This window comes from Panthera leo, chromosome D4 (genome assembly GCF_018350215.1).
Source record: "Panthera leo isolate Ple1 chromosome D4, P.leo_Ple1_pat1.1, whole genome shotgun sequence".
NCBI lineage: Eukaryota > Metazoa > Chordata > Mammalia > Carnivora > Felidae > Panthera > Panthera leo.
In genome coordinates this window covers 14,334,241-14,360,322 of record NC_056691.1, presented here as the reverse complement: position 1 = coordinate 14,360,322, position 26,082 = coordinate 14,334,241, and the positions used below count along the sequence as shown (strand labels likewise).

The window sequence follows — 26,082 nt, the reverse complement described above, 5'->3', positions numbered from 1 at the left end:
ATCTCAGGTCAGCTTTGACCTTTGACTTCTCCCTCTCCTTTTACCAAAACGCCAATACTGACAAAATCAGTTTTCCCACCATGTCCCCAACTGTGTCTTCTACTCTACATCCCCCTACTTCCTCATATTAGGTCCTCATTTCCGATCTGAAGTAGCATCCCAAATGGAAGATGGATTAGGGAGAAGATAGAGAATGGGAGACCAAGCCACCAACAGTTACATTTTAATGGACATCCCTCCATAACTCTCCGCTAGTCAGAAACCTACACTCTGTAACGGCATTCTAAGGCTGATATTTGGAACTCTCCACAATTTGATCCCTACTTTCCTTTCTGGTCCTACCTCCTCATTTTCCTCCCTGTCTACCTAAGCGCTCCCCAGTAAACAAATCTGGCAGGACAGAAACTGCACTGGGCCTCCTCCTGTCTTTGCTCTGCCTGCACTCTACCTCCTTTTCCTCAATACTGGTGGACTGAAGTTTCATTCTTCATTCAAATTCCCGTTCTGCTTTCCAAGCAGTCATCCGAGATCCACTGTAGTATCTCCCACCTCATTCAATTCTGAAGATGTACACAACACCTACAATGGCCAGGCAATATTAGATACTAGATGGTATCTAATGTGATACAGGTTTAAAAAAGAGCCAGGTAAGGACCTTGCCCTGGAGCAAGTAAGCAGGCAAATGGAAAGACAGCTTTAGCACTGTGAATATTATGACAACAGATAGACAGATAGACCAAAAATGTTCTGGGATCATACTATGCCTAACAACGTCCAGTATACGAGGAAGACCTCGTGAAAGCATGAGAAAGCTTATGGCCCTTCTGGAAAATGGCAAGCAGTCAGAACAGCTGAACAGGAAGGTGTGAAGAGAATGAGAGGAATGAGCTAAACTATCAGAGAAATTATTTACCAAGCTAAAGAATTTTGATTCTTATGCAGGGAAGGGACCTGGTTGGATAAGATCCTAACGTATGACTTAAAGACAAGACTAGAGGGAAATAGGGAGATTAGTATGGAAGTTGCTACAGTCATCCAGAATTATATAATAAAACACTAAATTTGGTTGTGGTAGTGGGGATGAGAGAGATGGGCACAGGCATGGGAGGTAATAAAGACATAGAAATGATCTGGATTCAGCACAGAGAACAAATGACTACAACAGAGTTAGAGCAAAGGCAAGACTCCAGGGAAGAGGGACTTTTAAATCAGTTCTCAAACTCTTGGGTACATAAGACTCAACTAGAAAGCATATTAAAAATCAGACTTCTAGGGACGCCTGGCTGGCTCAGCCGGAAGAGTATTTGTCTCTGGATCTCAAGGTTGTGAGTCTGAGTCCCATGTTGGGTGTAGAGATTACAAAAATAAATAGACATAAACAAACATATAAATAAAATAAAAATCAGATCTCCAGGCCCCACTCTCTGAGACTGTGATTTTTTTAACTTGGGAGCTTCTGTGGCACAGATCATGCTTTGAGAACCCATGATGGAAGGATGGGTGAATGCTCTGGTACAAGAAAGAGCCCAGACAGAGCTTCTGAAATAAAACCCCTCCCACATTCCCAGTGTAGACTTAAATGTATAAACAGAGAGAGTCTGATCCTTGGAAAGCTAGTCACACGGACTAAAGTATGGGGGAAGGTAATTAGCAGAATAGTCTCAGGTGTGGTTTGAGGCCTAAAGAATGATGACTCGTGGGGGTGCCTGGGTGGCTCAGTCAGTTAAGCATACGACTCTTGAACTCAGTTCAGATCATGATCCCACGGTTCATGAGTTCAAGGCCCACGCTGACAGAATGGAGCCTGCTTGGAATTCTCTCTCCTTCCCCTTCCCCCGCTCATGCTCACTCTTGCTCACTCTCTCTCTCAAAAGAAATAAACTTAAAAAAAAATAAGAATGAACCTGGACTCAACCCAAGAACTACTGATTGAGAATTTCTGGCAAATGGGATTCTGCATTTTACATAAGCTTTCCAGATGATCCTTAAGCATGCCAAAGTTTAAGAAGCATTGCCGGAGGTAGCTGAAGCAAGTAGACATTTCTAGGGAAAAAAAGTATATTCCCTACCTCACCTCTGCTACTGAAAGTGCTACTCCAAGGGAGGTGATATACTTTTCCTTAGAAAGTTGTAATTGTTATGGTTGAGACATGATGATGATCATGAGAAATGACACTTATGTAGTGTCTACAGCTTAAAACTCAGTATTTACAGCTAAGTACATCATTTCCTCACAACTATGTTGGGGGATAAATAGTATTATTCCTACTTTACAGACGAAGAAACAAGTCCAGGCAGGTTTAATCATCTACCTACAATTGCACATCTACAAAATAATACCATGGGGGCTCAAGACCAAGTCCTCTGACTCCAAATACCATGTTCTGCCCTATTATTCCATATTGCCTCTCTTTTAGAAACTAAATCTTAGTTTGACTCCTAGTTTCACTGTTGAGAGCATCACTTCTTTGAGAATTTACACTTTGATTTCCAGCCAAGTGAATGAAAGAAATATTTGAAACATACAGTGTTACAACTAGACTACTTGTATTACAGAATAATGCAGCAAATATCTGAAAGAGGCTCCAGAATGACCTCAAAACTGACAGTAAAAGCTATGTTGGAGACATAAATCAGGAATCCAGAAAAGCTCCAGGATACTTTGGTGGCTCAGTCAGTTGACTGTCCCACTCTTCATTTCGGCTCAGGTCGTGATCTCATGGTTCGTGAGATCAAGCCCTGCTTTGGGCTCTGTGCTAACAGCGTGGAGCCTGCTTTGGGTTTCTCTCTCTCTGTCCCTCTCTCGCTCTCTCTCCTTGCTCTCTCTGAAAAAAATTAACATTTTTTTAAAAAAAGGAATCCAGAAAAGCTATTATTTAAGAAGCACTTCCAAAATTTTATATCAAAAGACATCACCTCAAAATATGTTTTATCCTCAATTCTCACTCATCTGTGTAAAGTTCCTTAATTCAGACATGGTCACACTGATACAGCACTATGCAGAAACCATCTGTTTTCCACCCTGATTTCCTCATGGTCTATACAAATAAAGAGAATTTATATCAGTAGTTTCTGACCTTTATTCCTATTCCAGGAATTTAAGCTAAATCTAAACATAATGAAAACTGGGAAATTATTTCTTTATCCTTCCCTATTTTTTTCCAGTTTTATTGCGAAATAATTGACATACACCAGTGTGTGAGTGTAAGGCATAGGGCATGGTGGTTTTACATATATATATATATATATGTATATGTATATATACTGAAATAATTACAATAGGGTCTGTTACCATCCATCTTCTCACTTAGATACAATAAACAGAAGAAAGAGGGGGGAAATCACCCCTGTTTTAACCCTGTCTTAGTCATAGAATCAAATGGCAGAACAAATCTCAATTAACGAGGGAATCTAGAATTAGAGACATCTAGGAAATCGTGTAATTTGTGGATCAGTGATTCTCAACCTTCCTTTCTGCCTCTACTGTTCACATCCCCCGGTTACCTGCATCATCAAATACAGGAAAAATCTTAGTTAACAAGAGTTAAGAGTATTGGGGGGGAAGGACAGGGAAGAAAGATCCCGATACATTCCCTCCCAACACAAGATGTCTCTATCAGAATTAAAGGAGGTAAAGTGTGTTTCTATCTTCTCAGGAGATCTTCTTCTACACTTCTCACTTAACTCTATGCTTAGCTGTTTACAGTTCCTAGTCACTATTCTTTCACTTACTCAAGTCTTTGAATGATTTCACATGCAAGGGACATGTCTGTACTTTGTTCAGGTGTCTGGACAAAAGCATACTTAGGGAAGAGTTATTTGTTTATGTGGTTTATTATAAAACAAGTATTTTAGGTGTTCACTATAAAAATAAGGCCAAACTAAGTTTTACACAGAAGACTGCTATCATAAATCTATAAATCGCATGTCTAATCCTTTATAAAGATTCTCTCTGCTGCTATTCTTAGAACATTCCTGTGGCTAGGGCAGGCATAATTATCTTCAGTTTGCAGATGAGAAACCTGAGGCTCAGAGAATTAAAAGATTTGCTTGAGGTCACACAATTAATCAGAAGCAGCAGAGACAGAACCCATAAAAAGATGCCTTTTAGTTTAGAGCATTCTACTAAAGTTACAAGTAGAAAGTGTTCTCCTACAACTTTCAAGGCATTCTACATATTAAAAGAAAACAAATTTGCAGAGTATACATTTCAATTTGTACTCTGTTTTGACTCAAATTCTAACATTGGTACATTGTTTTGCAAATATGGCCAAACCTGCTGGCTTATTTGTAAGGTAACCGTGCAGTATTATAAATCACTTTGTTTAAAACAAACAAAATGAAATTCCAAAGTTAAAAAAAAAAAAAAACTCGTTTAGGAAAGAAAATATTATCTTTGCTAAGCAATGTTCTAAAAGAGGAGGATTTACTTTTCTACCCTGCTCCTCGGAGATTTTCGAGGCACTGAGACCTAAACAATAAGGGTAACTAAGTGGTGAGCCACACGGACTAACTATGTACGACTGGAATGCAAAAAGCCTATTCAAGCAGCAATTGCGCAGTGTCATGTGGCAACACACGTTTTTATAAGCACTCATTAAAAGTTAGTCACAATTTAAGATCTTGTCCAACCGGTATGGTATGCCCCAAGTTAGTGATCTTAAATGAGACAAAAATGACTGATCATTGTTTAATGTGTATTAAACAAAAAAGAAGGATGGTATTCATTTCCTCTTCATAGCATATTTTGAGATTTTATGGATTTAACTCTTTGAAGCATAATAATTGGTAATGTCCACAAACCAAACGATTTTATCTTTTCAAATAAATCAACATTGTAAAGTCACTTACTTGGGGGCAGATCTACAAGGACAATTACTATATTGAAGCTGGTTAGTTCACTTCTTCAAAGATAGCCCCCTTGTTCTGGTCATACTAACATGTCGTAAGAATAACCTATATATATGCTGATAACTGATTCAGGAGCCAAGTCACTTACGGAAAATATGAGGTTTGTGCCGTGATTCATTCTGTTTAGAGCTCAATAGTCACATATGATTTACCTAACTTGAGTTGGGAACATTTTCTCATTCTTAAAAGGAAAACAAAGATGTTTTTGATGACAAGAATATAGAAAACTAAGGGATAAAATTAAGATATATTCTGAATGAAGGATGAAAATCACCCATAACAAAATACTACTACATTTTATTTCTACAGATTTTTAAAAATCTGAATCTGTCCTATAATCCTTCTCATTTTAGTCTCCTATCATCCCTGTGTGTAAGCAGGAAGGTGGTATTGTTATCCTAATTTGTAGCATTGATATCACTTACCTAAGATCACAGACAGAGTGACTCAGTAAAGTCTGAAGAATACTTGTGTTGTCCTGACTCCAAGCTTAGGACTTCTTCCAACATGTCAAAGTACAAAATGTGCCATGGATTAGAATTAAATACAGCATGCATTCTGATTATCTCTCCACTGTCTGTAGAAACAATCCAAAAAAGTATGTGCTAGTATGTACTCGGCACTATGCCAGGCATCTCAAGGATTCAGGAGATTTATGATGTACAGTCCCTTCTACACAGTGCTTACAATCTAGTTGAAGAGACGAAAATAATGGGCATGAAGTAAAGATGGAGAGTAAGCAGTATTTGTGAGAGTTAAAATGGTGTTTAAAATAAGAGATTAACTGGCTGGCATCTTCCAACTGAGTTTCGAAAGACTTAGATTGAGGGGGAGTCACTACAGATCCAGTGCTCATTGGTAGACTTGCAGATTTCAAAACACTATCCTTTCATTTAGCCCCAACCCAATGAGACAAAGTGGGGAGTCATTTCTAATACTCTACTATTTCTACTACTTATGACAAATATGCAAAGGTGTCACAGAACGAGTATTGCATTTTATGTTTTCAAAGGCCATTGTTTATCTTAAGCAAGTCCTCAAGAGGTATCAGATCAAAAAAAAAAAAAAAAAAAAAACAACCAATGTGTCATATCAAAGTCTAAAGTGATACACAGGCTAACTTAAACCCATCTTCCTTCCTTGTACTTCCATCACTCATGTATTAAAACCAGAAGTGGGGGGACACCTGGGTGGCTCAGTCGGTTAAACATCTGACTCTTGGTTTTGGGCCAGGTCATTATCTCATGGTTCATGAGTTCGAGCCCCACATCAGGCTCTGAGCTGACAGTGTGAAGCCTGCTTAGGATTCTTTCTCTCTCCCTCTTTCTCTGTCCCTCCCCTCCTCTCTCTCTCAAAAATAAGTAAATAAACTTAAAAAAAAACAAAAACAGAAGTGGGCTTCAGTCACTAGCAGAAGCAGGAGAGAATATGTGCAGGTATGCACACTGTGTTTCAGCCTTTCCTGAAACGTGACTTGATAATGGAACATTAAATCACCTAGAGAATAAGGTGTTCAAATAACTGCTTCTATGGAGAGGAGAAATACCATGTTTTTTGAGATTTTATTTTTAAAGTAATCTCTACACCCTACGTGGGGCTCAAATTCACAACCCCTAAACATCAAGAGCTGCATGCTCCACCAACTGAACCAGCCAGGTGCCCCCAAATCCCACATTTTTAATACTAGATTGTATGAACAAATAATAGGCACTTAGAGTTTACAACTTGGATGTTGACACTGATTTTCCTTCTCTGGCTTTTCTACCACCTCAAATAAGACAAGATCTTCAGCTTGCTTTTATTCTTAATTCCCAGGTTTGGTTGAAATCGGCAACAATGGTATAGATTTTGTCTTCCAGAAAAATTACCTCCCTTATTACGTGATTCACAAATATAACAACAGCATTAACTTTTACCACCATCCCATCAATGGTTATTTAAGGTTAACTCAGTTTTATTAGGTTCTTAGTTCACTACTATTTCTTCTACTACATATCTTCTTGTATTCTGGAATACATCCTTAGGTATATACATGTTTTTGACAAGCTTTTGGTTTGGATGATTCTTTGATCCTGGCAACTGAGTCACAGCTTAACTCTATAAAGAACTCTAAATTTAATATACTTCCCTTATAACCCTTTGTGGATCTTGTCCTATTTTTTTTACAAGTAGCAGATAAGAAGTTGATGCCTACAAAATTATAGTTGTTTTATGGGTAACCTCTTTTTTTCCCCCTCTCTAGAAGCTTGTAGGCATTTCTTTATGTTGTGGAGTTCAAAACTTTCACCAAGATATGTGTAGAACCCTTCTATCTGAAGGCTTATGATTTTCTTCAAGTTTGGAAAATTTGTGGGGGGTTTTTCCTTTACTTTTTATCATTGTTTCCTCACCCTCATTGTCTTCTGGATTTCCTTTGGAAACATAGAGGCTTTCCTACCTCCATCCTCCATATCTTAAATTTCATTTCATAATTTTTATCACTTTGGTCTTTCAGATGAGGCTGATCAAGCACTGGTTTGATCTCCCAAATCACAACTTAGTCTTTATTCCTGCCACACCGCTGTTTAGCCATCCCCTTAAGAAGTTTATATGTCTGAAACCACAGTTGCAGTTTTTAAGAAATGTCACAGGCAAGAATCTTCTACTTTTTTTTATTTATTTTTATTTTTTATATTTATTTATTTTTGAGAGACAGAGTGAGACAAAGTAAGACTGGGGGAGGGGCAGAGAGAGAGTGAGACACAGGATTGGAAACAGGCTCCAGGCTCTGAGCTGTCAGCACAGAGCCTGACGCGGGGCTCGAACCCACAGACTGTGAGATCATGACCTGAGCCGAAATCGGATGCTCAACTGACTGAGCCACCCAGGCGCCCCTCTTCTACTTTTTTTTAACAGCAGTCTTTGTTTTATGGATTTTGAAAGCTTTTTGAATGATTAACGATGGGTAACAATTATAGTTTTTTTTAATCTTTACCTTTGAAAGAGATTGCAAGTGGGGGAGGGGCAGAGAGAGAGGGAGACACAGAATCAGAAGCAGGCCCCAGGCTCTGAGCTGTCAGCACAGAGCCCAATGTGGGTCTTGAACTCACAGACCTTGAGATCATGACCTGAGCCAAAGTCAGAACAATTACACTTTTAAAAGTTCTCTTCTGTGTCATATATTACCTCTGTTAACTAGGTACAGAAAGTAGGGTTTCTAGTTATGCATCACATAGTTTTGGTTTTCCTAATAGATTTTGTGCTTCTTAGTAGTAGTCTGCTCATATGAATAAATGCAGACATAGATCTGTACTGTATAATATGATAGCCCCTAACCAAACATGGCTATTTCGGTTGAATTAAAAATAAAATTTGGTTCCTTATTTGTACTGTCCGCATTTCAAATAGTCAATAGGTACATGTAGCTAGTGGCTACCATACTGGATAGCACTAATATAGCACACTTCCACCATCATAGAAAGTTCTTTCGGACAGTGCTCAGATAGAATATGGGATGGGTTACTAAAGCAGAATTGAGTATCGCTGTTGCTCTGGAAGTGAATTCAGATGTCCACTATATAATCCCTGACTCTGGATAATAGAATGAAAATGAACATTTTGATAGCTTTTGCTCTAGTAAGCACAAGACGTTTACTGCTTCCAAGTACAGGGGTTCCTTGTTACACTCTGGGACCAAAAATGATGAGGAATATTGCTCTGCTTGGTCTTTCATGGCATCTCCTCATTTTAGAGAGTTGTTCTTCTGACTTTATCTGGAGAGCAAATGTTAGAGAAAGCCACTTGATATAAAGGATTGGTACAGATCTTATTAATTCTGATGATGGCTTTATTCTAGAGTTTTACTGAAAAAATGCTGACTTCTATCTGTATTGTGTTACAGATTAATAAATTGTGTGCCTGCATCAGTCTAACCCTATCTACTTTACATTTTAATTTTCCTTAGTGTTCTTTTCTGTTTTTTCCGTTTTCTAATATTGTAGTTTTACTGTCTTCTGTCATTCCACTGAAATTTAGCAAATTGGGAAGATAAATGCATGTTTTGAGTCATTCTGAATTAGGGCCTTAGTAAAATTTAACTGATTTTTCTTACTGGGTAACAAAAAGACCTTAATAAAGGTGGCCCAGAGAATCACTAAGATTAGAATTAACCACCACAACAAACCAGAGAGTTTTTTATTTAAGTACACTAGGAAGCAGCTGACTTTAGAAATATCATATGAGAGGGGAGCCTGGGTGGCTCAGTCGGTTAAGCGGCCGACTTCGGCTCAGGTCATGATCTCACAGTCCGTGAGTTCGAGCCCCGCATCGGGCTCTGTGCTGACAGCTCAGAGCCTGGAGCCCGTTTCAGATTCTGTGTCTGCCTCTCTCTGACCCTCCCCCATTCATGCTCTGTCTCTCTCTGTCTCAAAAATAAATAAACATTAAAAAAAAAATTAAAAAAAAAAAAAAGAAATATCATATGAGGGTCAAAGGACAGCCCATGGTTCAAAGATAGAGTTTAAATGAAAGCAACAGCATCACATATGGTAAAAGTGACCCTAATATTCTTTTACATGTATAGAAAATAGATGACAACTTATCCCACAGGACTATCCTAACTTTATTAAAAACTAAATCTAGGGATACCTGGGTGGCTCAGTTGGTTAAGCAACCAACTTCAGTTCAGGTCATGATCTCGCGGTCTGTGGGTTCGAGCCCCACATCGGGCTCTGTGCTGACAGCTCAGAGCATGGAGCCTGCTTCTAATTCTGTGTCTCCCTCTCTCTCTGCCCCTTCCCCACTCATGCTCTGTCTCTCTCCATCTCTCAAAAATGAACACACACTAAAAAAAAAAACAACTAGATCTAGCATTATGCCTTATAAGCATTCAAATTTACGAGAAATATGATATCATATTACTATAATGTCTTGTGACAAAGGTTAATGATGGTACACAGAACATTCAGATATACAAGTATAAACCATGATGTCAAATATATTACTCAAATTGATGACTTCAGTGACATGAGTAATTTCAAAACAAACAAATCAGCCACCTGGTAAGAGAGGGCTGAGCATTTAATAACATATAAATCTTCACAGAATAACAAAGCATTTAAAATAATCACCAGCTTAGCTTGGTATTTCATACCCATGATGTTGTAAATGGCGAACACCACCAAATGACCTGCAAAACCAGACCTGATTAATATAAAGGTGCAATAGAATTCTACTGCTGATACACCATCACTGAAAATTATTACACATTTATAGTTCCATCACTTATAAGAAATACTTCCTTGTAGAAGCACCTGGGTGGCTCAGTCGGTTGAGCGTCCGACTTCGGCTCAGGTCATGAACTCGCAGTTCGTGAGTTCGAGCCCCGCGTTGGGCTCTGTGCTGACAGCTCAGAGCCTGGAGCCTGCTTCTGATTCTGTGTCTCCCTCTCTCACTACCCCTCCCCGGCCTTTCAAATATAAATAAACATTAAAAAATTTTTAAAAATTAAAAAAAAAAGAAATACTTCCTTGTTAACAACATACAACTCAGACAAAACAAAAACAAAAAAGGAAGTCTATCGTACAATTTAGTTTCAAAAGACAATGTGAATAATTAAGTTTAGAATGTAAACCCAACTATTCCAACTAGAAATGAACTTGACAAAATATCCAAGAAAATGACTACCACGAAGTTCTAAAAACGTCATTCAACCTCATGAATAAACAGATAAATTGGAAGAGACTTAGGACTGAGGCTGAAATAATCAGCCCCAAAGCTATGGGAAAGTTCAAATTTACTACTGATATTTTTAAAAGTCAAATATCCAACAGGGGCCAAATTAATCACTGTTGGAAAATCAAATCACACCAATTTCTTTCAGCCCAAAAAAGTATTACATGAGGTTGTATTGCAGATTTAAAGAGCTGAGATGATCCATCAGGATGCTCTTCTACATCCACTACTACTATCTCTGAAAAGAGAGGATGGTCATCAGGTACCTCCAGCTTTCTCTCCCTTGCTTCCAAAAGCTGGGACTTCAAGGTTGTTTTAAAGTATTTCATATGCATCAAGACAATGGTTAAATTTGAGAAATAGGAGAGCCTGGATGGCTCAGTCAGTTAAGCTCATGCATTTCAGCTCCCCATCGGGCTGTGTGCTGACAGCTCGGAGCCTGGAGCCTGCTTTGGATTCTGTGTCTCCCTCTCTCTGCCCCTCTGTGCTCATGCTCTGTCTCTCTCTCAAAAATAAATAAACATTAAAAAAAAATTCAGGAGGAGAGTGGTAGTGACTAAGAGAGGTGAATAGCATTCTCTTGATCTGTGTATTGGTTACATGACTGTGTTCACTTTGTGAAACTTCACTGAACTCTCTAATTTTTGCACTTTTCTGTACATTTGTAGGTTATACTTTACCAAGTTTATTAAGTGAAAATGCTCCATATTAGCCTTTTTCCACTTTTTAAAGTAGTTACTAGTGTAGAATTCCTGAATGAAGGATTCATATCCCACTCACCTTTTTGTTGGTGTTTGGTACATATTAGGGGTTTAATAAAGACAGGTGACTTAACACGGATCAGTAATCAGTTGTACAACGTCAACAAGAATAACTTGACTTCCATTCTCTCAACCCACATCACAGAATGGCTGCTACAGGACCATGAGTAGTTCAAAATGCTGAAGTCCCTGTCCTCTGAGACAGGGATAGTATTTTGTACACACGTGTGACAGAAAGGGAAAGAAGCCAAGCATGTATGCTAATAACCAGTATGACACGCACCCTATGTGTGGTGAGGGCCATAAATGCCTAGGGAAGGAGGGAGACATTCCAGTGGGACTAACCAGGAAAGGAATAACTGAAGGAGCAGCATGTGAGCACGATAAACATCACTTAGTAAGATGAAGGACTGGACGAGCGTTTACAGAATGCTTAACGCTGCGTGCCAGGCACCATGTGAGCGTTCCCAGAAACCTTATTCAACCCTCACAGTACGGCTAAGCCCACTAACAGCCTGATACACTGAAAACTTTGTCCAAGGCCACACCGTCAGTAAACGGCAGAGAATTTGACTTAAACTTGTGACTCCAAGATCAGTGTCTTTCTTCTACACCATGCTGCCGCTGTCCTGAACAAGAGCTTGATAACTTTGGCTAAAAATCCAAAAGGTCACACATGAAATCTGACAAAAACTGACAAGGGATTTTTTTTCCTACCCAATGTATTCACTTCAAAAAATGTTTTCATGTTTGTTTGTTTGTTTGTTTACAGACAGCATGGGAGGGGTAGGGAGAGAATTCCAAGCAGGCTCTGCACTGTCAGCACAGAGCCAGACATGGGGCTCGATCTCACAAAGCACCAGATCATGACCTGAGTTGAAATCAACAGTCGGATGCTTAACTGACTGAGCTATCCAGGCCCCCAAAATATTTTTACTCTTCGAAGTTACCTGACCAACACCAAATCAAAACAGACCACATTCACTTATAAGAATGATGGTCTAAATTGACAGCACTGAAATTTTAATTCACAGCCTGAGATCAATCCATTCAGCTCTTCTCTTTGGTAAAAAGATTTTAGCCAACCAGTTTTCTAGCCAGAGAGTTTATTACCTAAGAGTCGCTTTCATTCTTACGTTTTTGCCACCACATGATAAGTATAAATACCTATTTATAATCTTACTTTAGAAAAAGACTCACAGACTCACAGCCTCTTCTTGCCCTTCTCTCTTCATTTTAAGATGATCTGTACATATTCACTCCAACATTACTGAGGAGTCTTCAATGTGTCAGGAACTCTTCCCTCAAAAATGAATAAAAGAGGGGCCCCTGGGTGGCTCAGTCAGTTGAGCGACCGACTTCAGCTCAGGTCATGATCTCACGGTTTGTGAGTTCGAGCCCCACATCAGGCTCTGTGCTTGTGCTGACAACTGGGAGTCTGGAACCTGCTTCAGATTCTGTGTCTCCCTCTCTCTCTGCCCCTCCCCCACTCATGCTCTGTCTCTCTCTGTCTGAGAAATAAATAAACATTAAAAAAATTTTTTTTTAATGAATAAAAGAGAAGCCTTATTTTCAAAAGATTTCTTAATGTCACAACGATTTTTACTGATCCTATTTCACTTTGTTCTGTTTCCAGATTAAACTCCCTCAATTCCTTGACCCACAACAAAGTCATCAGTACTCATTTTTCCTTTCCACCTTATTCCATTCTTCTATCTCTTTCCATTCAACTTCTCCTTCACCCTCCATCCCCAAGCTGTACTATCTCTTTGAGGGTCACACTGTATTAATTATTCTCTTTCCGTCCCTTTATTTCAGAATTACTATAGAACTCCCCTGTACTACCCTTGTTACAACATTTAATATGTTGCTAAAATTATTTATTTACTTCATTCAATCACCAATTACTTACTGAGTAATTCCTATATACCAACCCCTGGTCTAGGTATTGAGGACATAAAAAATATGTATTTGCCCGGGTGAAAATCATATTGCAGAGTGGACTATAAGCAAGAAAAACAAGTAAAAAAATAATATGCCAGAATGTAATGAGATTATAAAAAATTAAAATTAAACGGTTCATAGTTTTGTTGATAAATTGAAACACAGAATGTGAGAAAAGGCCAAGAATCAAGGATGATTCTTATATTTTTGGTGTGAGAACTGGATGAATGATGGCACTGTTTACAGAGTGGGGGAACACTGGAGGAAAAGGTTTGAGGGAGAAAGATTAAGAGTTCTGTTTGCCATGTTAAGCTTGAGATGCCTTGTTGATATTCAAGAATAGAAGTAGACGGTTAAATATGCAACAACTCCACGGCTCAGCAGAGAGGTTGGCCTAGAGCTCCAGATATGGAAGGTATCAGCATAAAGACAGTATTTAAGGCCATGGATTGAGCTGAATGAAGAAATTATTTCAGAATTCAGAAGAGTGTTCAAGAGGCAGGGATACTGAGTGATTGAGAAAGATGAGGACAGAGGATTATTAACCAAGGATTTGGCAACACAGACATCAACAACTTGACATGAGTGGTTTGAGTGGAATGAGGAATACAAAAGCTATTTGGATAGGGAAGGAAGCAATGGGATGTAAGAAGTTGAAGAGCTCTTCCATAAAGAGGAAGAAAGAAAGAGGGCAAAGCTAGGAAAGAATATGGGTTTTACCTAAGGAGGGTTTTTTTTTTTTTCTTAAGAAATTTAAATAACCCGTTGGAGATGGAAAGACTGATGATGCAAGACAAAGTGGACAACGGAGGCACCCTAAGCCTTTACGCCCTTAGGAAGGAAGGCAATAGGGACGAAGGTCCAGAATACAAGGGGAGAGCCTAGTCTTTGGGAAGGGCAGGCATTTTATCCACTGTCATAGGAAGGTAGAGTATACGGGTACTGATGCAGGTGGTTTGGTAGATGTGATGGTGGAATAATAGAAAACTGGCTCTAAGCAGGGATCCCATCAGGCAAGTATCACAGAAGGAAGAAGGATAAGGGAGCTGAGGTATATGGACAAAAAGAAAAAGAAAAAGAAAAAGAAAAAGGTATACTGATAGAACATGAACTCCTAGCTAGATAAGGAAAGAAGCACATGAATGAGGTACAGTAAAAAGTAGAAAGGCTGGTGAACAGGAGCATCCAAAGGAGTTAAAAAACTATTTGAGACATAAGGAAACCAGGTAAGTAGATGGTGATTCATTTTTCTAAAAAGTTTATAAGTGGAGCAGTTCCCAGCACTGAGAAAGTTTAAGGTTTGGACCATGGAAGCACATTTCTGATGTGGGTGGAGGGTGGTCTATAAGCTGAGAGATCAGATGTTGGACGATCCACGTGGTTGTGGTGATCACTAAGTCTGATGACAGGAACTGTGGAAAGGCCATGAGCCAGGGACTGATGAGGAGGTGTAACCAGGAGGCAATGACAGACCCAGAAGGGATAACAGTCTGATGGTGTGTATTTCAGAAGAGGCGGGGTTTCGAGCAAAAAAAACAAAACAAAACAAAAAACTGAAGCAGCAAACGGGAGAAACGGGGGGCAGAGGTGAGGCTGAAGATGTGGGGTGAACAAACATCATAACTTAAGGACTATAAGGAAACAGAGTTCCTGGAAATAGTCAGGTAGGACAAGAAAGTAAACAGTTTTATTCAAGACTATGTCTCTATTTGATGATAATAAACTATCGATTCCAGGAGGCCAACTGGAAGGGTGAGGGGAGGGGGCACTGAAAGACCGGAAGACTGTGTCAGCTTAGGATATGTGTAGAGCCGATTGAGGATAAATTTCCCAGTAATAACAGCTAACCTGGGAATCTTGGACACCGAAAAATCAACCAAAATAAACACCTTTTCTAAGTTTAATGAGAGTAGCTCAGTATCTTTCCAATACATTTTCTTTCTGTTTAAATTAGCAACTGAAGAATCCTGATGATAATCACCTACATGTAGGAGGCCTTGCACCCCTCTCAGAAGTTCAGAAAAAGAAATGTTTATTTAATTTGTTCAATACGTTCAAGGGCTAGTTGGCCTGGAGGGGAAAATCCCAGAAAGGAATCTCAGGCATGTCAGCTTTTCCTTTATCCCCTTCTCATTTCATTTCTTCCTTTCACAAAAGTCAGCGGAGAGAAAAAGAGCAACCACAGTTGAGGATGGCGTGAGCCAGGAGCAGGGTTGTTCCGAGGATAAGCAGGACTCTCCGTGCACCTACCTGCCTGTGACCTCACAGTAACACTTGTGCAGGTGTGGAAAGACTCCGGCAGCTTAAAATAACAAATACCACAACAGCCTGTAACTGTCAGCCCTGAGGTTCTTTGTCCAACTGCACGCCACTCCCTAGACAGTCCTTCTCTAAACAGAAGAATGTCCCACTTCGGAGAGAGTTCATATAAATTACGACTTTCTCGCCCTCAGATGAACTAATTTACCCGGATGAGGAATTCTGAGACTACTTTTTCTAACAGTGTGTATTCAACTTTCTGAAGAAGCAAGGGCTGTCCACATAATTACAAAGCTTCATAATCCAGTGGTGAGCATAGTACTATCCCCTAATACAATGGATCAAATCAAGACAAATCAATTCTGGTCATCACCGTACATAAATGAAATGTCTAAAATATATGACTGACATAGAAAAAAACCAATTATATTGTTACAGCCCTCATTTTAAGAAACATGCAGAATCACCCTATTGGCTTCAAGTGGAAGCACCATGGGAATACAGACATTCGGAATATCCCCGTATGAAAGGGAAAAGAGAAAATAAAATGTAAATAACAAAAACACAACACTTCTAAATACTGAAAATACCACAAAGGAAAAGTAAAGAGTGTCATTAGCACTATGACTTTTATTGAGCAATAAGATTCTCACATACGTCGCAATGCCCAACATACCATAGATTGTCAATTGTCACCTGGTCAACTGAAAAATCATGTTGAATTTAACAAATCAATTGGGGGGAGGACAGATTTAACATAAATCCATCTGATAGACAGCATTGGTGAAACCTACCAAAGAACATTTCCTAATTTGGAAAAAGATCAAAGGGAGTCCCAGGTGATCTCTAAGAGTCCCAGAGATGGTTAGCTAGAAACTACAGTGGATCATAGATTGTGTTATCTGCCCAACTGCAGATTTGTTCGATGGCTACCACTTGTTTAACCCTTCATTGTTGATACCTATTGACTGAGAAATAACATCTGTTCCCGTGACTAGCGCCAGATCACTCACAAGGAAATTACTCACACCAGGGATTATCTGAACCAATCTGGGACTGTGCAATATTGCACTACAGTGCAATAGCTCTGGGCTAGGGGAAATAGAACAAAGATCCCATACCACTTGATTGTAAGCTATCTGGACAAAATGAGACTTACAAATAACAGGACATCCTTTTCCACAGCAAGGTTTTATTCATTATTTAGTGATTTATTAATATGTATTCATACACTAAGTAATTATGATTCTATCCAAGAGTAAAACTAACAAAAAAATGATACCCAGGCTCAGTAATCTTATACACAAGGTCCACTTTGTAAAGATCATCTGTACTTTTCTGACAGAAAAAAGTAAACTCAAGGGTCATGACTAGCACTCATACATAAAGGGAAAATATTAAAATGTAATTATTAGAAGTATTTTAACCTGTGGTCAGCTAAGATATTCAATATATAAGAAGGTCAACTTTTTTGTTTTCTTTCTGGAAGAGTTAATCATTTTCTTTTTTTTTAAAGACTGGTATAAGTAGTGTTTCTATACCTTCCCCAAACAAAAGGTAAACAAGGAAGAATACAACCTCATGATATCAATTTTTTAAAGAAAAAAGCAGTATTTATTTTTTCTTAAGTTTATTTATCTTGAGAGACAGAGAAAGCACACGCAGGTGTGCAGGATAGGGGCAGAGACAGGGAGAGAGAGAATCACAAGCAGGCTCCACACTGCCAGCACAGAGTCGAACAAGGGGTCTGATCCCTGAAATCATGAGATCATGACCTGAGCTGAGATCAAGAGTCAGATGCTTGGGGCACCTGGGTGGCTCGATCGGTTAAGCGTCCGACTTCGGCTCAGGTCATGATCTCACAGTCCGTGAGTTCGAGCCCCGCGTCGGGCTCTGTGCTGACCGCTAAGAGCCTGGAGCCTGTTTCAGATTCTGTGTCTCCCTCTCTCTCTGCCCCTCTCCTGTTCATGCTCTGTCTCTCTCTGTCTCAAAAATAAACGTTAAAAAAAAAAAATTAAAAAAAAAAAAGCAGCCAAACTGTTAAAAAAAAAAAAAAAAAAAAAAAGAGTCAGATGCTTAACTGATTGAGCCACCCAGGAGTCCTTGTAGTATCTATTTTTAATTAAGGTAAAATTTACATTTATGTCATGCACAGATTTTAATGCCCAATCCAATGAGCTCTGATAAATGTTTTCACTCTTGTGATCCTCACGTTTCCATCATTCCAGACAGTCTCCTGAGCCCCTTCCAGTCAATCCCCCCACCAGTGAAGGCAACTGCTGCTCTGATTTCTGTAGATAGAAGAAACACCCGGTTCTTCTCTCCACGCATTTCTGAGATTTGTCCACAATGCATGCAATATATGCAAACGATGCATGTATCAGTAGTTCATTGTTTTTTTAATTGATAGAGTGGGGGAGAGGGGCAGAGGAAAAAGAGAGAATCTTTTTTTTTTTTTAGGTTTATTTATTTATTTGGGGGGTGGGAGGGGCAGAGAGAGAGTGTGAGAGTGCGAGACAGAGACAGAGAGACAGAGAGAGAGAGAGAGAGAGAGAGAGAGAGAGAGAGAAGATGGCAAGCAGGCTCCACACTGTCAGCACAGAGCTCAATATAGGGCTTGAACTCACGAACCTTGAGAGTATGACCTGAGCCAAAACTGAGAGTTGAAGGCTTAACCAACTGAGCCACCCAGGTGCCCCTAGGGAGACAGTGACTCTTAAGCAGGCTCCATATGCAGGGCTCAATCCCCAACCCTGCCATCATGACCTGAGCTGAAATCAAGAGTTGGACACTCAACTGAGTGAGCCACCCAGGTGCTCCATTTAAAAAAATTTTTTTTAAGTTTATTAATTTTGAGAGAGAGAGAGCACGCATGGGACAAGGGGAGGGGCAGAGAGAGAGAGAGAGAGAGAGGGAGAGAAAAAATTCCAAGCAGGCTCCACGCCATCAGCAAGGGGCCCGATGAGGGTCTTGAACCCCACAAACCATGAGATCACGACCTGACCTAAAATCAACAGCCAGGTGCTTACCTCACTGAGCCACCCAGGGATGGTGCTTTTTTAATAACAAAGTAGTATCCCAATCGATGACTGACACAATCCATTTATCTACTCTCCTGCTGATAAATATTTGGGTGTTTTGGTTTTTTTTCCAGTCTTTGCCTATTGTGAATAAAGGTGCTTGTAAACACAGAATCCTGTTCTGCTGTAAATGTAATCATACCACCTTAAACTTAAGATAGCCTTCCACCCAACCAGAAGCTGAAGGATCTGACTCTACTGGCATTACAGTGAGAGGGAAAGGACCCTTACCTCTGCCAGAGCCCTGGCTGAAAAGATGAGACCCACTCCAAGCAGCCCATACTTGTGCTATGTCACACTACAGTCAGCTAAATAAACCTTGTGAGGAGAGACCTTCCCCTGGAACATTTCAAATAGGTAGTAGTTAGGGGCAGTAGCAATAAAGCGCATCTCTATTCTGACCCTAATGTGGTGTCACAGTGTTTCTATCACACGCAAAAATACAGTACTAAAAAACAACATCGGGGTGCCTGGCTGGCTCAGTCTATAGAGCACCGGACTCTTGATCTCAGAGTAGTGCGCTGGAGCCCCACATTGGGTGTAGATCACTTAAAAACAACAACTGCAACACACATACACAAAAAAGGGGCTTTGATTTACTTGTCCTTTGAGGTCTCCTAACAGAGACATCACCTAATCAGCGGATAGCCATGTGCTAATTATGTAACTATCACTAAGTCCTAACTTCCCAATACACAGAATGGGATAATTATAGCATCTATCTTAGGGTCATTTTGAAGACCAAAATTAGATGATGTATATTAAGTATGCATAGTGGCTAACACATTTAAGCACACAAGTATTAGCTATTACTAATAAAACTTTTCTTCCAAAATGATTTAGAGAGTATAGCCTCCAATTTTCATTTGCCTCCAATTTTCATTTTCCTTTTCCACTTCAAGATAAAGACCAGAGTTTCCCAAATGAGTTTCTTGCTCCCGAAATAAGTTCAAGGTCAGTAGGTATTATGGAAACCAAAGGGTTCCATAACCAAGCAAGTTTTGGTTAAATAACTTTATTTTAAGATTGTATTTTTAAGTCATCTCTACACCAGTGTTGGGCTCAAACTCACAACCCTGAGATCAAGAGATGCACACTCTACCCACTGAGCCAGCCTGGTGCCCCTAAACAACTTTTTTTTTTTTTTTTAATTTTTTTTAACATTTATTTATTTTTGAGACCGAGAGAGAGAGAGCACGAACAGGGAGGGTCAGAAAATGAGGGAGACACAGAATCTGAAACAGGCTCCAGGCTCTGAGCTGTCAGCACAAAGCCCGACGCGGGGCTCAAACCCACAGACTGTGAGATCATGACCTGAGCCGAAGTCGGATGCTTAACCGACTGGCCACCCAGGCGCCCCCCTAAACAACTTTTAGAGAGCGAAACATCTTAGTGTTGTATGCCAATGCACACTATGACCCCTAACAGTGAGATCCGGTATATACTTATTTCCAAAGTAATTTGACCACGAAACTAACTCCTGCCCTATCGAGAAGATAGGATCCTGGGGCACTTTGGGAAATGCTAGTAGAAACAACACTAACTACACACATAAAACAAATGGTATTCTTATCAAAAAGATATACACTCTTCCTATTTCATTTAGTTAAATGCTATCCATCTGTCAGATCTCAGGGAAGCCTTCTTTAAGCCTCCAAACTTAATCAAGACTTCCTGCTTGATACTCAGGTTCCCTGAGACTTTTCCTTCATCATCCTTACTGTGATTTGTATTAACATACTTGAAAGATTGATTACTGCTTTCATCTCGCCCACCAAACTATATTACGTTCAACCCTATATCTCTAGCATCTAGCACAGTGTTTGGTGCTAGATAATAAATGTGAAACACATATGTGAATCTAAGAATTTCACTGCAGCTTTGTCATAGTGAAAAACTGAAAATAACTCAAGCGTTTACTAACAGGAAAGTAAGGTAGTCTACATTTATATTATACAGCCATTAAAAAGAGTAAGTTTAATTTTTGTGTTCTGACATACCCACCTTAATTGAATGAGGAAGAAAAAATGTTCTTTTATTACATATATACCATATTGTGCATAGATGTCTAAAAACATATATAAACTGTTAACAAAAAAAAATTAACAGTGACTACACTTAAAGAGGAATAGGATTGGGAAAAGGTAATTTTACTTTTATACTATCCACATTTCTCCATTTTCAGTATTCTCCAATAAGTGTATTTCTTTTCTAATTAATTTGAGTATGTCTACATAAATTCTCATCTGCTTTATGCTCAGTTTGTATTTGTATATTATTTCGTAAAGACATTTTTGTAATGATCCCTATGGCAATCTTGAGAGACAAATAAGACAAGAGATAGTATTAACTCCATTTTGCAAATTAAAATCTAGGTAAACTGCCTAACATCACAAAGCAAAATAAACAACAGAGGCTAAAATGTAGATCCTTTTTCTTCATCAATGGTCTTTTCATTAAACATCACTGCCTTTCCAGGGACACAAGGCAGTCCTGATACAATCAACATTTTAGCATGAAATGACTAGAAGAGATTTAAACCTATTTCCATCTCAGCAAGTCATGAGAGGACACTGCAGACCAATGGCCATAGAGGCCTCTCTTAAATAATCCCAGGGAAGGGTAGGTTACAAAATCCTAGTGCATGTTCCTATCAGACAACTCTCATATTAAGCTGAAATCTCTCTCTGTAACATTGACCTTTTGGTCCAAGTTTGGCCATTTAGAAAACCACAGAATGAGCTTCTCTCTTGTTCTGGAATATGTTCAAGCATATGAAGACAGCTATCACCTGGGTCCTTTCGAGAATGAGTCCTTTGTTTAGACAAACTTCCCAATAAAACATCTGTCATTATTCAACTTCTAATCCCAGTCGAGTCTTGACGAACCGGTTGGCAGAAAAGGGAAGCTATCGTGCAGGACTCTTACAAATGAGGTACAAATAAGCAATTGTCACTACAGTCCCTTAAGGAGAGTTACAGACAACCATGCACTCTCACCACCCTTTTGTTGGATGGCACTGAATCAAGCAGCTTTTTGGTATGAAGCATAGGAATGAAGACAGGGTCAGATGTTTCTGACAAAATCTTGGCTTTAGATAGATGCACATAGCTGGATCAAGAGAATTTGCTACGAACACAGCCAATTACTCCTCCATTAGATGAACAATCAACCTAATGGCCTTTCATCAGTAAAATATTTCTTCTGTTTTTGTCAGATTCTCCAATAACAAAACACCTGCTCATTCTATCAACAGACAAGTGAGACTTCCTCGTGATTTAAAAGAGGCAAAGAAATTACTGATAAAAATTATAAAATGAAACTTAGTGACTGAATTTGAGACTCATGGAAAGATCTAATGACATGGTTGTTAGAGAACATCAGGAAAATGAACAAAGAAAAGTACAAGGAGTCTAGGGAGAAAGGCTAGCACAAGAAGTACAAGTCCAAGAAGTCTCATACTTACAAGAGGTATAGTAAGCTACACTGTAGCTAAATACTTACTAAAATTGCTTTTTATCATCTCATGAAAAATAATCAGAATTAAATGCTTGTACAAAACCTTACAGCAAATACAGGACAAGGCAGACCTCTACTCGGAATAGCATAGCTTTTTATCCTGGTTTACCTATTAACAATGAGCAAAAACTTGCAAAAGTCTTCTCAAATGCTGCTTCAGGTTTTCTTTCTGAATTTGAACTTAAGTAAGGGAAAGAAGTCCATTGAGCACCCAATTGAAACTATCCCTCCTGGGAGGCCTGCATGGCTCAGTCCGTTGAGGGACCAGCTCTTGATTTCGGCACAGGTCCTGATCCGAGGGTCATAGGATTGAGCCCCACATCGGGCTCCGCTGAGTGTAGAGCCTCCTTGGGACTCTCTCTTCCCTCTACCCCTCTCCCCTACTCCCGCACATACTCTCTCTCTCTCTCTCTCTCAAATAAAAAATAATAATGAAAAAAAAATACCCCTCTTTTCTTACTGATCTTTCATTTCATCAGAATTTATCATAATGATATATATCATATATATTATTGTGCTTGCTTGCTGTCCAATGATGCAGAAAACTATATGATCCCTGAAGGCAGAGTCAACTCTTTATAACACTGCAAATATATGCACATATAGCTTTGTACATGGAGGGTGCTCATTAAATATCTGCAAGGTAAGTAAGTGAAGACAGAGAAAAAGGAAAGGAGATCACAGGTGACCACGAACAGTTTACTTTGCTTTCTTAATTAAGGTTGAGACACTTACTATGATCCAGACCAATTACCTACATCATTTAGTTTAGCCTCACAAGAAGCCTAGGAAGTTTCCATTTGAGACAAAATAAAGCTCAGAGAATTAAATATTAAATGACGCAAGCCACACACTTAGTAAATCCAAACTCTCATTTATGTGAAATCAGTTTTATCTAATATGATGGCCGCACCCAAGATGCCCATGACTTCAATTATCTCCTTTCCATAAAGCTATGGGAGAAGAGGGAGATACCTACAGCAAATTAGTTGTGTACAATCCAAGGCCTCTGGGCATCTATAAAAAGTCTGAATTTTCTCCCAGGTCACAAAAAATCCTCCTAAATAAGTAAAAGACTGGGGCAGCTGGGTTGTTCAGTCAGTTAAGCCTCTGACTTCTGCTCAGGTCATGACCTCAGGGTCCATGAGTTCGAGCCCCGTCCCCTCCCCCAACCTCCTGTCAGGCTCTGTGCTAACAGCAGCCTGCTTAGGATTGTGTCTACGTGTGTCTCTCTCTCTCTCTCTTTCTCTGCCCCTCCCCCACGCATTATCTCTCTGTCTCAAAAATAAATTAGCATTAAAAAATTTTTTTTAAGAAGTAAAGGACTTATAACCAACAAAACAAGCGTTTTTACATTAGCCAAATACTTTGATCCTCAATACAATCTTGCAAAAGAAACAGATGCTCCAATTATGTTGGTGAGGACACTTGGGGCTAAGAGCACTTAAGCCTTCACTTTCTTCCTACAAACGTGTGGGCTTGGAGCTTACACAAAGAAATAGTGGTGGGCGTTTGGGTGGCTCAGTCGGTTGGGAGTCCGACTTTGGCTCTGGTCGTGACCTCACAGTTCTTGAGTTCAAGCCCTACATCTGGTTCTGTGCTGACAGGTTGGAGCCTGGAGCCTGCTTCGAATTATGTCTCTCCTCTCTGCTGCTCCCCCACTCGCTTGCTCTCTCTCTCTCTCAAAAATAAACATTAAAAAAAAAAATAGCGGTTGTATAAACTTGGTGCAAACTTTGAGAGACACTCGTGACATTATCCTCATTTCCCACTGCAAATATGTGATCGACATGGGAACCCTTCAACAACTCAATTCTCCACTTGCATTTTAGGTTCACTGTGCAACTGGTTAATTGTTGACCGCCAAATATATTTAGGAGGAGATAACACGTCCTGGTCAAAGAAAGGGCGTGGGAAAATCATTTTAGAAAAGGTTGTATTGCAGCCAAAACTAACTCTGGGCGGCGGTCCACAATCGCTCGCGCCAACTCCTCGCATTTCCTCTTTCCCCTCCACTGAACCATTCCTTTCTAGAGTCAGATTTGGTGCAACAGGCAGGTTCCTACCTTGGTCTGAATACTCTTATCAAACTTGTCATTTTTGAAGCTAAACGTATTCTGGTGCCTCTGAGGCCTGGAACGAGCCACGTTCCCTTTCTGGGAGCTCATCGTGGAAACCACAATCACCTCGCGTTGATACGAGGAAGACGCGGAGCGGACCAAGACGCCAACAACTACTCAGCGGAGTCCACGCTTCTGTCACTGACCCGGAAGGAACTTATCCAGCCTTTCCGCCCCGCCCCCGTCAGCCCACGTGACTCATCAAGGCGGTCAAAGGACATCCTCTGGTGCCTCAGAACCCTCAAGGTTCTTCCATGCTAACCAGTCTCGACCCATCCCCCTCCGCGCAACCTCTCTCTCAAACCTGGCATCTGAATCCCGCTTCCTTCGAAGCGACTATTCCCCCATTGGTCCGAACATGGCAGTCCATCAGGGCGGAGAGGCGGAGAGCATTTGCTTCTATTGGCTCTTCTTTTCCGCAATCCCCGCCTCCTGCCGACTAAGCTCAGCCTCTCCCGGAGCCCGACTCCGCTGTGCGGCTTGTGATTGGCGGAAGCCCGGCAAAGCTGGGCTGCGTCCCTCCCCCAGCCCGCTTGGAGGCTGGAGCCCGGGTCAGCTTGGCATCTCCCTCCAGTCAGTGACCAACTCCTGCTTTAGCGAGGCTTCTGCTCGCCCCCCTCGGTTCCCTTCCAGCCTTCCTCCCGCCACCAGACCTAGCCCCGCGGTGGCAGGCTGAGGAGGAGCGAAGAAGGGAGGATTAAAGAGAAGAAAGACCTCGCTGGGTCTGGGTGGTGTCTGCAGTGCCAGAAAGGGAGGTGGCGGCGGCGGCTGCGACCACGGCCGCGCGGGACGTGAGGCCCGAGAGCAGCCGACGGCGGCGGCCGCTCCAGAGCCTCGCGCCGGGGCCGTTAGTCAGCAGAACGCGAGCCCGTGTGCGGGAGCTGGGCCGGCGCGAGGCGAGACTCCAGAGCGCGAGCCGGCCCCTTCGGGCGCCGCCGTCCCTCCTCGTCCCGGCGCCGGGGGCTGCAGCCCTCGTCCCCCCCTCTTCTGCCGCGCCCGCCCGCAGGCCGGGAGAGTCCGGCGGTGGCGGCGGCAGCAGCGTGGGTCGCACCTTGTGGAGGACAGCGCGTCCGCACAGGCTCTCTACCGGCCCTTTCTTCCCGACACCTTGGCCGCGGCCCCTCAGGTGCAGGTGCGTGGGGCCGCGGCGGGCCGGGCGCTGCGGCCGGGCTCGGGGAGGGGGCGCTAGGCCCGGAGCCGCAGCGCGGGAGGGCCGAGCCCGGGCCGGGAGGGGGGAGGGGAGCGGGAGGCGTCTTTGTTGTTGGCGACCGGGACCTCTCTCGGCGCCGGCGAAAGGCGGGGAAGCCACTTCGGATCGGCTCTGGTTTTGAGAGGCTTCTCCGGTGGTTCCGGGAGCGAGAGCGGTAGGAGAGTCCCTGCGATCGGAGAGGCTGCGGGGGTCTGGGGGCGGGAGAGACACGGACAGACAGACCGGGAAAGGTCTTGGGTCCTCCTTGCAGAAAAGGGTCTCGTTTCGCTTGCTTTGCTGGTCTCCCTGCGGACCGCAAGATAGGGTCAGGTTCACGTTCTCCTCCCCGTCTCCCTGTGAGGTTGGCGATGCCTGTAAGCTTTCTCCTGAATGTCCTCGTGTGTGTGCCAGCCTCGATCTGAGATCGAATCGGCCCCGTTCTCGAAGATTTGTGTGTTCCCGGCGGGCCGTCGTAGGGTTCTTTTTCTCTAGGTGGCTCAGCTTGAACTGTTCCGAATTCTGTTTTCGAGCCCTAGGGTAGGCTCATCAGTAATTGCTTTGAGTTGGAAAATGAGAGGTTTTGTTTG

The 26,082-nt window shown here is 41.3% G+C and overlaps 2 protein-coding genes across 5 annotated transcripts in view; one reads left to right on the top strand and one right to left on the bottom strand.

The window, feature by feature from the left end:
• CD4H9orf85 (chromosome D4 C9orf85 homolog) overlaps positions 1–24,442 on the bottom strand; it is a 106,411-nt gene extending 81,969 nt beyond the window's left edge. For both annotated transcript variants that reach the window (XM_042913582.1, XM_042913581.1), the window contains exon 1: positions 24,253–24,442. In XM_042913582.1, coding sequence (XP_042769516.1) covers positions 24,253–24,354 — 102 coding nt within the window. In that variant the 5' untranslated portion in view covers positions 24,355–24,442. The remainder of the gene's footprint in view (positions 1–24,252) is intronic.
• A 394-nt stretch (positions 24,443–24,836) lies between these two features.
• The window catches only part of ABHD17B (abhydrolase domain containing 17B, depalmitoylase), a 53,381-nt gene continuing 52,135 nt past the window's right edge, over positions 24,837–26,082 (top strand). For 2 of the 3 annotated variants that reach the window (XM_042912434.1, XM_042912435.1), the window contains exon 1: positions 24,837–25,438. The gene's annotated coding sequence lies outside the window, so the exon portion shown is untranslated. Of the gene's footprint in view, positions 25,439–25,648; positions 25,671–26,082 lie in introns of those variants that run through there. The other variant, XM_042912438.1, reaches the window with a different exon arrangement.